The following is an 11,654-nucleotide window of genomic DNA, read 5'->3' on the forward strand; positions in this document are numbered from 1 at the left end:
ACCAACCACCATATTCGTGTTCATTCATAAACACATCATAGAAGGAAATTGCATTTTGGTATATATTCCAAAATATATATATATATAGCTATTTTGAAGAATCTCATGATGAGAAAGTAGAAAGGTTTAGTTTTGTGGCGAACCTTATGCATTATGACTTGAACTAGGGAACCCTAATAAGTGCTCAGAGGAATGCAACAACTAATCAACACTCACTCACTACTTCATCATTATTCCAACTTTATTCATTTCAACAATGGATCAATATTTTTCTCATGTTATAAAATATCATCATAAAGAGTAAAATTTGTATTGTTTCCAATTTGACAGCAACACTCTATAGAGTAGTGCATTTCCAGTTCTTGGATCATTAAAATTTGTGATAAGCATCTTCTCAATAATGGAAGATAAGGCGCACTCTCCAATGGGGGATGATGCGATTAGATCACACAGCAAAACTCAGTCAAATCAATATACCAAACTTTTACCAGTTAAGACCATGCATCATCATCAACAATTATATCTGAAAAACCATTATATAACCATCCACTACTACATCAAATCAGTGCTCATTTCAATTTCTTTTTTATTATAAAAATTATTTTTTATACTCAGAAATCTTTTCATCAAATTATTTTTTATTATAGAAGCCTACTATGCCTTCATCTACACTAGCTGCTTTGTATTACATTATCCTTCTATAATCTCACATTTTCCTTTTTACACTTCTTATTTCACTCAAGGTTATAGAAAAAACATAAAAAAATTTGTAAATAAAGTCTTGTTTTGACATTATGAGTTGATAGTGAAGCACTATATAAGATAACACATTTAGAAATAAAAATATAATTAATGTCTCCCTTTTATTTGTTGTCTGATAAATGTGAAAGACGAAAAGACATACTACCAGCATAAGACCTACGTGGGACAAACTGTGTACTAAGATCTGCGTTGACCACTATGTGGAAAATCAGATAAGACTCGTTTTTAGGCATTCCCAATAACATTTTCTTTTACATTATTCATTTTGCATTCAATTTTACACTTTTTTTCTGTTATATTAGCAAAAAGAATATAATATAAAAAGAGTGTAAAACTCCGAAATCAATGTAAAAAAAAGAAGGGATTAAATATTTTTTATTTAAATTATAAAGGTTGTGTTAATTATTTTTTTTTGAAAAATCCTTCAATAAATAAAAATTTATGCTAGACCACACATACTGTAACTCACTGTGAAGTTTGAATTTACTTTAATTGTATTAAAACCAAACTGACTTAAACTTATTTAAAGTCAAGTCATTTTTAATAATTTATATTGGATTAGATGGAGGATTGTATATTGTGTTGGACTTAATTATTTTAACAATCTTATTGGGAATGTTACGATAGTAGAGTGATAGCATAAATAATCCACCCTTCAGAAAAGCTAATGGAGTTGTTGTAATGTTACTTTAGTGTTATATTGGAGTAAAAGATAAGCATAGAATATAATTTTCACAACTTAGGTAAGAATCTAATTGAGTATGTCAAAGTAGCTTTCATTTTATACCTTCCCTTTTTCTTTTCTTTTTTCTTCCTCTTTTGGTATTAACCTAGGATCGAATGGTCACTATGTTTGTGCACCAAAATGAAATTTTCAAGGATTAAATTATGTTACTAAAAGTTAATGACATATTACAAATAAACAAACACTATTGAAAATTTATAATCATTTTCTTATAACAAATAAAATACGTGATTACTTTATTAGAAGTTAAATTAAAATAATATTTTTAATGCATTGCAGAAAAAATGAAAACCTATTAAAATAGAGGTCCCACCGAGATTTGAACTCGGGTTACTGGATTCAGAGTCCAATGTCCTAACCACTAGACCATGGGACCATTTGTACTATTAGATAATAATTATTAATGTGACTTTTAAAATTGTTCCTTTTACATTAATATATATTATTCTATTTATACAGATCTCATGTATTTCATTTTGAAATGCTTGGATTCTAATTCTTTCAGAGATAACACCAACATTTAATAAGAAAGCGAAATATCAAAATAATAAAAGATTTATGTTGATTTTATGTAAGACTATTGCTTTATATATATATTTTATTATAAAATATTATATGTAAAATTAAATATTACATAAATTTATTTAATAATTTTAAATTATTTAATTATATTATTAATAATAATATATAATTATAAATAATAAAATAAAATTATAATATTAACAAATAGATTAAAATTTTAGAAAAAAGAATTTCTCATTAAAATTCAAGAAGTAGTCCACATTAATTGCGTTTGGACCCTACTGTATCAATAGAAATAAATAATTAATCCATCATTTTTAAGTCTTATCTATTATCTATTAACTTGAAACATGCACATGAGAAACAGAAAGAAATATATATAATAATAAATGTGTTTTTAATATATTTAATAAATTTATTTTATTTAAGACAAAAATATTTTTAATATTTTTTTATTAAAAATATAAGTAATAATAAATATTATATATTAAAAAATTTAATTAGTTCAAACTTAAAAAAAATCATAATAAGTACAGTTGATTAGAGAGAAAGAAAGAAGAGGAAATAGAAACATGGAGGGTAAATGAAGCTTAATTTTAAAAGCATGAAGAACAAAATAAAGTTTTACTATATTTGTATAATTTAACCTAAAAATAATTAAAAAATTACGAATTAAAGCAATAAAGACTGTAAAAGGAAAAAGATGTTAACTATCTATCTATACTATTTACAATGAGCACAACAATTTCTATGTTTCTGTCTATGTTACTACTCTCAACAACCTATACAAATGTTAACGACTAAACCAAAATTTCAAGGTAAACAATTGAATCATCTCTCCAACTATAAAGACAATTCATATAATCTTTTCTTTGTCAAGTGTCAACAGAGGCCAGGCTAAAAAAATTTCAGCACCCTGTTTCTTCTGCTGCCACCAAAAACCAACCCACTGAAGCCTGCTCCCACGAAAAAAAATTGCCAATCCAAAAAATTAAAATTATATCTGTGTATATATTTCTAATCACATCATGAACAAGTATTTTAGATCATCCACTGTAAGGCGACTTTGGCGACCACCAGTTCCATCCTCTCCAAAGGCAGACGCAACCATTTTTCGCTTTTTTTGCTGCAAGTACATATATAGAAGAAAGCAAAGATTTTCTAGCATGAGCAAATTGTATAAGCCCAAATAAGTACTAGACAAATAAATATTTTCGCTTTTTTTGCTGCAAGTACATATATAGAAGAAAGCAAAGATTTTCTAGCATGAGCAAATTGTATAAGCCCAAATAAGTACTAGACAAATAAATATTTTAAACAATCAAGAAAAATATTCATCCAAAGATACATAAACTAATGTAGCCTTTATAACCATACCATAATGCAGCAAGACTATTGCATTGGGTATCCTTTTTCATATACTCAATGATTGTAATTAAATCGTGATTGTTTGCGAGGCAGCCAAAAGAAAATACCTGCAGAGCTAAAATACGGTCTTCAACTGTATCTCTAACAGTTAACCGTAAGACTGTGACAGGACGGGTCTGTCCTATACGATGCGCTCTGTCTATAGCCTGATCTTCAGTTGTAGGATTCCACCAAAGATCTAGCATAAGAACATGGCAGGCAGCAACCATATTCAGACCAAGACTAGCAGCCTTCAAAGACATAATCATAACTGAAACCTGCAAAGGACCAGATATAGATCATACTGAACATTACATTCAACACAGAAAAATAACCAAATAATACCATCTCACAAATAATATTAAATAAAGTAATCAAAGCCATTTCCCACTTGCTGGGCTTGACTATTCTACAAACCTCAGGGAGGTTGTTAAAATCTTTAACAGCTTTATCCCTTGCAGAAACAGACATTGTTCCATCAAGTCTTCTATACTGAATTGAAGAATTCTTAAGACATGCTTCAAGTAAATCAAGCATCCTGGTCCACTGAGAAAACACTATAGCTTTCTCACCACCAACTGAATTATTAGAGATTCTCTCTGACACATTTTGATTCTCAGGGAATTCGTTTGAGGATTTCAATCGGTCAGCACAAGATGAGCTCCCGAGGCCATCAGTAGTTTTGCCAGGAGTGCTCTGCACAGAATTGCTTTGGAGAGAACAGCATTGTGGTTTAGACAAAGAAAGTAACACCTCAAGTGCAGCCCTAATTTTTGAAGAATTATATGGATGACTATCAGAACAAAACTCAGATTCATCCACTTCACAACCAGAGTAACCAGGCAAATTATTACAAGCCTGATCAGAAAAAGAACTATTCAATGTGACTTTGGAGAACACTGAAGACATGCTTAGTCTAATTTTGCAGTTTGTAGTGGGGCACTGACTGTCATCACCAGTAAGATGTTCACAAATGCACTGGTTACAAAAAACATGACCACAAACTGACACAACAGCATCTTCAGGAGGATCCTGCACGGAAACCAAGAAAGAAGATATTAGATCCAAGTCAGGATCGAGAAAAACATAATATACTAAATATGGTCAATCTGATATGTTAAATTGGTGTTTTCAAAAAATACAATTCCAACTCTGATCAAGAAAGAGCATTTAAGAAAATTAATCTCAATCATCCTTTCGAGCTATCATTAAATGCAGAAAGTACGCAGGTCTTTCTTATTGTCCACTGTCTTATTTTCCTTGATCACAACTCTCATCCCCTCAACATGAACATCATATATAGAAAACAAAAACTTGGAATGAACAGAAGTATATAATCATTTGAAGCATTGATTTCAGAGTAATTACTAGAATATTGTAGTTTCTCATATAAAAAAAAACCATACTAATCCATATAACATTAATTTACGAATAAAATGGTACAGTTAAATCATACATTACAGATACCGCAGAGGGCCAAAGAAGCTTCCAAACAATTTAGAAGAGATAATCGCTTTTCCTGAGTAAGCTTCTTTGCCATCTCAACTGAAGATTTCCAGAGAGAGTTAGAATTGTAACGCTTGACAAGGAGGGGATGATCGCATGCTTGTCTAAGGCGCAAAAGCATCAATAAAATGTTAACATAATTTTGCTTCACAGTTCCAGCATCAGCATATTCCTATGACATGACATGAGGGATTTAATAAGGATTGCCATTAATATACCAGGAACATCCCCCCTTCATTTGGGTAGGAATAAAAACCATACAACAATTTATTAAAAAAAAAAAACTGATGTTTTCATCATTTGAATCTTTCAAGACCATTCTAAAGATTGAGAAGGCTAGACCTGAAACTGTGCTCGGGAATCAGCCTCTAGTCTAGAATAGAAATCACGTTCCTCCTGTGAAAACTCCACTTTTTTCAACTCTACAGATTTAGGTGGCAGGGAAATGATAGGCTCCCCATCAAGAAGTGTGCCTACAGCAAATTATCACCATAACATGGTTATGTACAAGTTTCACTTGAGGGATGGCGACAATTATTTAGTACAATGAAATTGTGTATGACAAAGTTCCTAACATTGCAACAAATATATAAATAACTATGACTCAAACCTGTTTCTAACTTGATTTCCATCAGACGGATGGAGAACATAACAATAAATTAAAAAGACAAAAGAAGACATCTCACAACCTACTCTAGGGATGATGTGAATTTCTTGCATTCAGGTTTACCTTTTGTGCGACGTAACATGATGGTTTTTAAGACAGCTTGTAGCTTTCTATATCCTTTTGATGGACTTTTGCTGATAGGGATCTTAATTGTGGAACAGAATGATGTGTACACAGCATAAGGATCATATCTTAAAAATCTGAAGTAGCTATAGAGATCATCAATTGCATTCTGAATAGGAGTCCCTGATAAGCACCATCTACGCTTCGCTCTAAGACCCCAACAAGCCCTCGCAACTTGAGTTCTGTGGTTCTTGATACTCTGGGCCTCATCCAGGACAACTCTAAACCAAGCCACTTTTGCAAGAGGTCGAGCAACAGAGTCAAGAATTGCAGTGTCCAATCCCTTCTTGTTATTTTTAGAAGTGGAAAGGCATTTCCTTTTCTTGCTTGATACTGCAGGATCATCATAAGTTCTTTTTTCTTCATCGTCTTTGTCAACTAGAGGCTGCTTAGGAACCTCCATGCTGACAATTGAATAAGTCGTCAGAACAACATCATGCTTGGCAAGCTCATAAGGATCTTTTGTTCGATTGCTACCATGGTACACTAGCACAGAAAGATTTGCTTTTCCAGTTACCTTACTGTGCAACTCTTCATCCCATTGCCGTAGAACACTAGTCGGACAAACAACAAGGGTTCCTGCAGATGGCCTTCCCTTTAAATGCATTAACAAATTCATGTTCTTGTTTGGATTTCTACAAGACAAATCCTGAACCATATTACACTCATTCTTCACTATACCACCCTCAAGAAGTTGATCATCATCTGCATCCAGATTCAAAGTTTCTAATTCACTATTCTTTGCAAGGTTGCATTTATTCAGCAATGGAGGTCTTTCCTTTAATATTAAAGCAATGGTTGACACTGTTTTGCCAAGACCCTACAAGAGAATAATGTCTAAATTTTTTGCAAGGAAATCATATATTTGTTGATAGTCAACTCACATCTTAGATTAATAGTCCAATGCACTGACCTGATCATCTGCAAGAATTCCTCCAGAACAGTATAAACTTGAAGTTTCCTTTTGAACCATCCATGATAAAGCAATTCTCTGAAAAAATCAACATCTTTAGTTGGGTGACTCAAACATAGAGTGTAAGCAAGTTATCAGGGCATCAAAACAAAAATAATTGGGTTGATTTAATAAAAGAAAAGGATCATACAAGAATTGGAATAACCAAAAACATCAAACCACTACCCAAGAGATTTTGTACAGTTAACCAACAAACATTAAATAATTTAGTATTAGGCCTCATACAGTTATTTGTTTAATAAGGCAGCATCGATGGGTGAATATGGGTAATTCACTTTTCAACCACATTGCACACATTTGCACCAAGGAGTGAGGAAGGTGTACCCCATAAAACCTGCTGGGGAGGCAGAGATAGGGAATCTACAGTGAAATAAAGAATCAAGACCTTATGGAAGATCTCAGAAATATTGAAGCACTAAAATATTTCTATATTCTGCTCTTGTTTCGTGAGTGTGGAGACAAAGAACCCAAGACCCTAATTTTTTGAGTTAACCATAATTTTGGTAAAAAAAAAATACCCATTTTCTATCACAGATGCAACTTTGCAAGAAAAATCATAAAAATAGTTTTTATTTTCTGTTTTTGACTATCAAAATTCCAGATCCAAACATTCATTTTAGTTTGAAAGAAGTAGCCCGACAGACTTAAAACACCTATATAATAGAATTTTAAAGGAGCAACATAACACCTAAAAAGTTCAAGCATATAACCTGATGTCGTAAAAGGGGAACTGCCAACAGTCCATCTGGTGGGCTAACCTCTGATTTTGGTTGGGAAAGGTCCTGTGTTATCAACAGACGTTAGTTTAACATGATATATGATTTGAAATCATGCCTGACAGAAAGAGGGTCAACTTATGTGCATGGCACATGCAAAGAATAACCTTCAAACTGCCAAGGGCTACAGAGGATAAAGTGTCAACCTGCAATGCAACTCGTAATATGTACTGCTCATCAAGTGCCTTGGGTCTCATAAGTCCCACCGTAGAAGAATGAGTAGTATAACCACATCTAGAAGGTTGTAATGTGTTGAGAGAATTCCCAAGCTCTGCTGATCGACTTAGAGGTGCAGGGTAACTGATGTCTTCAATAATACAAACATCGGATTCATCCTCAATATTGGATCTGTCAATACTTCCGTTTGAAAGTTGAGACTCAATACTTCTATGTTCAATTAACTTTCCCTCTCCTTCACTTGTAACACAATTATACAACTTCCTACTGGCAATTGATGTTTGGACATTATACAAAGATTTGTCAAATGGTTTTAAATTTAAATTTCTCATACTTCCAGGAAAGTAATTGTCAGCTCCACCAATAGCATCTTGATAATATTTGGCTTTCTCAGTCATTGTGAATGTAACACTATCCTCACACTTGAATAAATCATTGTTCTCAGATCCAACAGCAGGAAAAGTACCAGGTAGTTGCTTCGTCTCTTCACCTACAATGAACTCAACATCAGAATTTTGGTAGGGCATAATCAGTCCATCTCCATCAGTTTTGAAATTAAGTGACTGACCTTCACTTGAAATATATGAAGCACAAGTTGAGTGTTGCACTGATGCACTATCTTTAACAAGAACGTTACCAGGAAAACATGATGCATATCTACTATCTGGGAAGGTATATTGAGTGTCTTGAAAAGATATTCCCGCATTGATGATGGAATGCATGCCACCACTTGTATCAGTAAATAACTCCATTTTATTAACCTTCATGTTCCTCGTCATTTTTTCATTTTCCCACAGGTGAGGATAAGCACCATTAAACAAACAATCAGAGGTGTTGGCAAGAGCAGGTCTATCATCCATACCTTGGTAAATATTAAAAGAAGGATAATAGTCACTAAAATCATTGGGAACATTGGAACCTTGACAAATAGAGGAATCAGTTGAAGTTGCAACATGAGATGATCTATCAGCATCCACAAACGATGTACATGAGTCATTTTCTTGTTTACCAGAAGGTCCAACTATGTCTTTCATATAGGTTGCATAATCATCAAAGTTTGCATCAATATTCTCAATGATAGAACCATGTGAAGCACCTGCATGCATAAAATTTAATCAGCCACTATGATCCAAAGAAAACTTTTCGAAAGAATGAACAAGTTGCCAACGTCTTAGACTAATGATAACCTAGTGAAAATTATACATACGTTCAGATTCTGCACCATACCCTACATGCTTGATTTGGCTATCATTCTCACACTTCCACATAGTCAGTTTCAAACTATCTCCACAAACAGCTACATTGCTTGAATTCACCTCAGGATCAGGGAACCTTGTGCCTATGTAAGCAGGCATCTCACAATTGGAAACTTCTGTCCTTTCTGTGATGCAAAAATCATCACCTTCATGGTCCATGTAACCACCAGCAAGAGCATTTGGGAAAGAGAAAGTCTGTGGTGAAGGTCCCTGGTTTTCATGATCACATTCAAGAACAGAATTCCCTGAATAATCAGAATCACAAACTGGTTAAGCCCCTGGTTTCAAAATAAAACCCTTCTGATCAGAACAGAACAACATAGGGAAACAGTCTAAATCAAATGTAAAATGTTAACAAATATAACACATGTTAAAGAATGTCCCTCTAAAGTTCAACAAACTAATTACAATCAATGAGAGAAAATTACTAAAAAGGGCCACACAAGTCTACATACCATTTTGAAGCAGAAAACTACCATGGATGCCAGATTCACCAGGAGAAATATTTTTTAATGAAAAATCCTCGGGACTACTCTGCAGCATGATATGAAGATTAGAATAAAAGATAATATCACATACGAATGCTAGGTATTCGAAAGAGGCATAAAGGACTAGGTTTGAATGTAAGCAATAACTTTAATGATGATCTCGAACATGGCTAATTAAAAAGACCAAGAGGAAAATATAGTAACAGAAGTTATGACTTCTCAATACCAATGTAATTGTTAAACACTAACTACCCATTTAGCATCACAAAAATTTAATAAAAACAAGTGAGTGAAACAGCACAAACTAGTTATAAAATATCATACGTCCTTCAACATTACAACAACGAATTGAAAATGAAAGGTGCAGAAAAAAGCATGACAATCACTAAAGAAAATTATAAAATAGAAATCAATTTTTAGTGAACAAAATAATTAGTTGCAATAGTAACTAAATTAGAGAACATTATAGAAACTAAAAAAAAAATAGTTTCTATTATTGATAAATAGTTTATAAATTGTTAAAATCTCATTCTAGGAATGAGGGATTCAAGATGTCATTTGCATTTTGCAATGAACATAACTTTTAAAGAAGATAACTACACAGAAGAAAGTTACACAGCTAAACTAAAGATTACTTCAAAGAAAGAGTGATTTATGTTCTCCTAAAGACATTACTAAAAAGCTGCGTGTTCAGTATACATACACGCTGCCATGAACTAATAATGTTACTGAAATTTTCACACGCTGCACTACACACGAAATTTTACAAACCCCAACGGGGAACATAAGCGACATTGGAGAAGACTGAAATACTGCATCCATCGAAAATTAACAGTGCAAGAGTTTCCACATCTTATATAATCAAACAAGAAAACTATACAAAAAGGCGCCGAAGCATGAATATAAAACAGTTGGTAAAGTGGAACAGTTGAATTCCAGTTTCCACTCTATCCGATCGGAATTCACAATAATTTTCCCTCACAGCATTGAAAAATTGGGAGAGATCGTTGGGGCGCGCGCGCGCACACTCGTTGCAAGCACAAAACTATACCTCGGAAGGATCGGTATCCTCGTCGAGAACGCTCATAAAGGTTTCCAGATCGATGGATAACTTATCATCACCGGCGGCGTTCCCGTCACCGCCCAAGAAGCACGCGTAACCGAATCCCTCATCCGCCATCATCGCCGACAACCTAACGAGATCGATCACATAAAAACCCTAACTCACTTTTTTTAGAAGCCGCGCCCACAAAAGCAAAACCTCCGGTGGCGAATTGCGGAATCGAAGAGCGAGGATGGTCTCAATCCCATTCTAAAAAGGGAGAGAGAAAGACGTGACGCGTAGGTTCGTGAAGAATCAACGGAGGTTTCTGAGAAGGTTCCTGATGCGACTTTTGTTCGTCACGTCGTGCTGTGGTGGGAGGAGAGAGATACAAAGAGAGAGAAAGTTAGAGAGAGAAATGACAGAGTCGTTCGTGAATCGTAGACGTAGGTTTAAATAGGGTTTGGGGTGGCAAAGGGGTAGGGGGTGCGCAGGTTAAGAAGCGTGTTCGTCTTATGATTGGTTGTTATTCAAGTTACAGTGCGCGCGGACATGGAGAATCTCCACACGTCACGTCTCTTGTACGACGCCGTATTGATTTTCCACAAACCTTTGCGCTTTAGCTTCCACATACTGGTACTAGTAGTTGCTGCTTCATCTATTGCTATATAAAAACAGGATTTGTATATTTTATTTTAGTTTTTAATTCTTTCTTATCATTTTATTTACATTTATTTTTTGTTTGCGTAGAAAATATTAGAAATTGTGGAACAAAAATTTTAAATCATCCATTTTTTCTTACATTGGAAATTACAAATTATTTCTTATATAATTATTAATATTATGTTTTACCTTTTGAATATAAAATTACAAAATACCTCTTTTCTCTAGTTTAATTAGTATTATGTAAGTTTACATAAGTTTTCTATTTAGAATTAATTTAGAAAATATATTTAAACTAAATACAAAAACTAAATGTTTGATTTTATTTTAAATTAAAACAAATTAGTATTTTACATTTTTAATTTAATTAAATTTTACAACTTTTTCTGTTGTGTAGCTACACTTCCACACCCATCAAACATTATTTATTTTGGTTAGTTTTACTTAGCACTTGTTTTTCAACTCGAATTTTCTAATGAAAACTTTTAGACAAATATATCCCATAACAATAAACAATAATATATATTTTGTTAGATACTCGTATAAC

At 33.3% G+C, this 11,654-nt stretch overlaps 1 protein-coding gene and 1 non-coding gene across 7 annotated transcripts; both read right to left on the reverse strand.

Moving 5' to 3' along the window:
• Window positions 1-1,811: 1,811 nt before the first annotated feature.
• On the reverse strand, window positions 1,812-1,883 carry TRNAQ-CUG (transfer RNA glutamine (anticodon CUG)). The gene has a single exon. It is a non-coding gene; the product is annotated as a tRNA-Gln (tRNA).
• Window positions 1,884-2,717: 834 nt separating this feature from the next.
• LOC137832625 (helicase-like transcription factor CHR28) lies at window positions 2,718-10,914 on the reverse strand. 6 transcript variants are annotated; one of them, XM_068640892.1, is made up of 13 exons: window positions 10,454-10,914; window positions 9,370-9,448; window positions 8,866-9,159; window positions 8,227-8,754; window positions 7,628-8,148; window positions 7,416-7,487; window positions 6,646-6,723; window positions 5,673-6,552; window positions 5,285-5,415; window positions 4,893-5,114; window positions 3,854-4,468; window positions 3,505-3,714; window positions 2,718-3,155 (listed from the first exon to the last, which is right to left on the reverse strand). In XM_068640892.1, the coding sequence occupies exons 1-13, from the start codon at window positions 10,583-10,585 to the stop codon at window positions 3,051-3,053; spliced, it is 3,867 nt and encodes a 1,288-aa protein (XP_068496993.1). In that variant the 5' UTR covers window positions 10,586-10,914; the 3' UTR covers window positions 2,718-3,050. The 6 variants fall into 6 exon arrangements, with proteins under 6 accessions (XP_068496993.1, XP_068496995.1, XP_068496992.1 ...); XM_068640894.1 differs by having other exon boundaries at window positions 9,370-9,443; window positions 10,454-10,666; XM_068640893.1 differs by lacking the exon at window positions 2,718-3,155 and adding an exon at window positions 3,211-3,255.
• Window positions 10,915-11,654: the final 740 nt, after the last annotated feature.

The sequence above is a fragment of the Phaseolus vulgaris genome, chromosome 6, assembly GCF_000499845.2.
Source record: "Phaseolus vulgaris cultivar G19833 chromosome 6, P. vulgaris v2.0, whole genome shotgun sequence".
Lineage (NCBI taxonomy): Eukaryota > Viridiplantae > Streptophyta > Magnoliopsida > Fabales > Fabaceae > Phaseolus > Phaseolus vulgaris.

Excerpts from the sequence above, each read along its gene's own strand:
- LOC137832625 (XM_068640891.1), bottom strand. The coding sequence starts at position 10,585 with ATGATGGCGGATGAGGGATTCGGTTACGCGTGCTTCTTGGGCGGTGAC. Across the intron at positions 5,416-5,672 it reads CATGTTACGTCGCACAAAAG|GCACACTTCTTGATGGGGAG; the intron begins GTAAACCTGAAT and ends AATTTGCTGTAG. Across the intron at positions 5,115-5,284 it reads ATTCCCGAGCACAGTTTCAG|GAATATGCTGATGCTGGAAC; the intron begins GTCTAGCCTTCT and ends GTCATGTCATAG.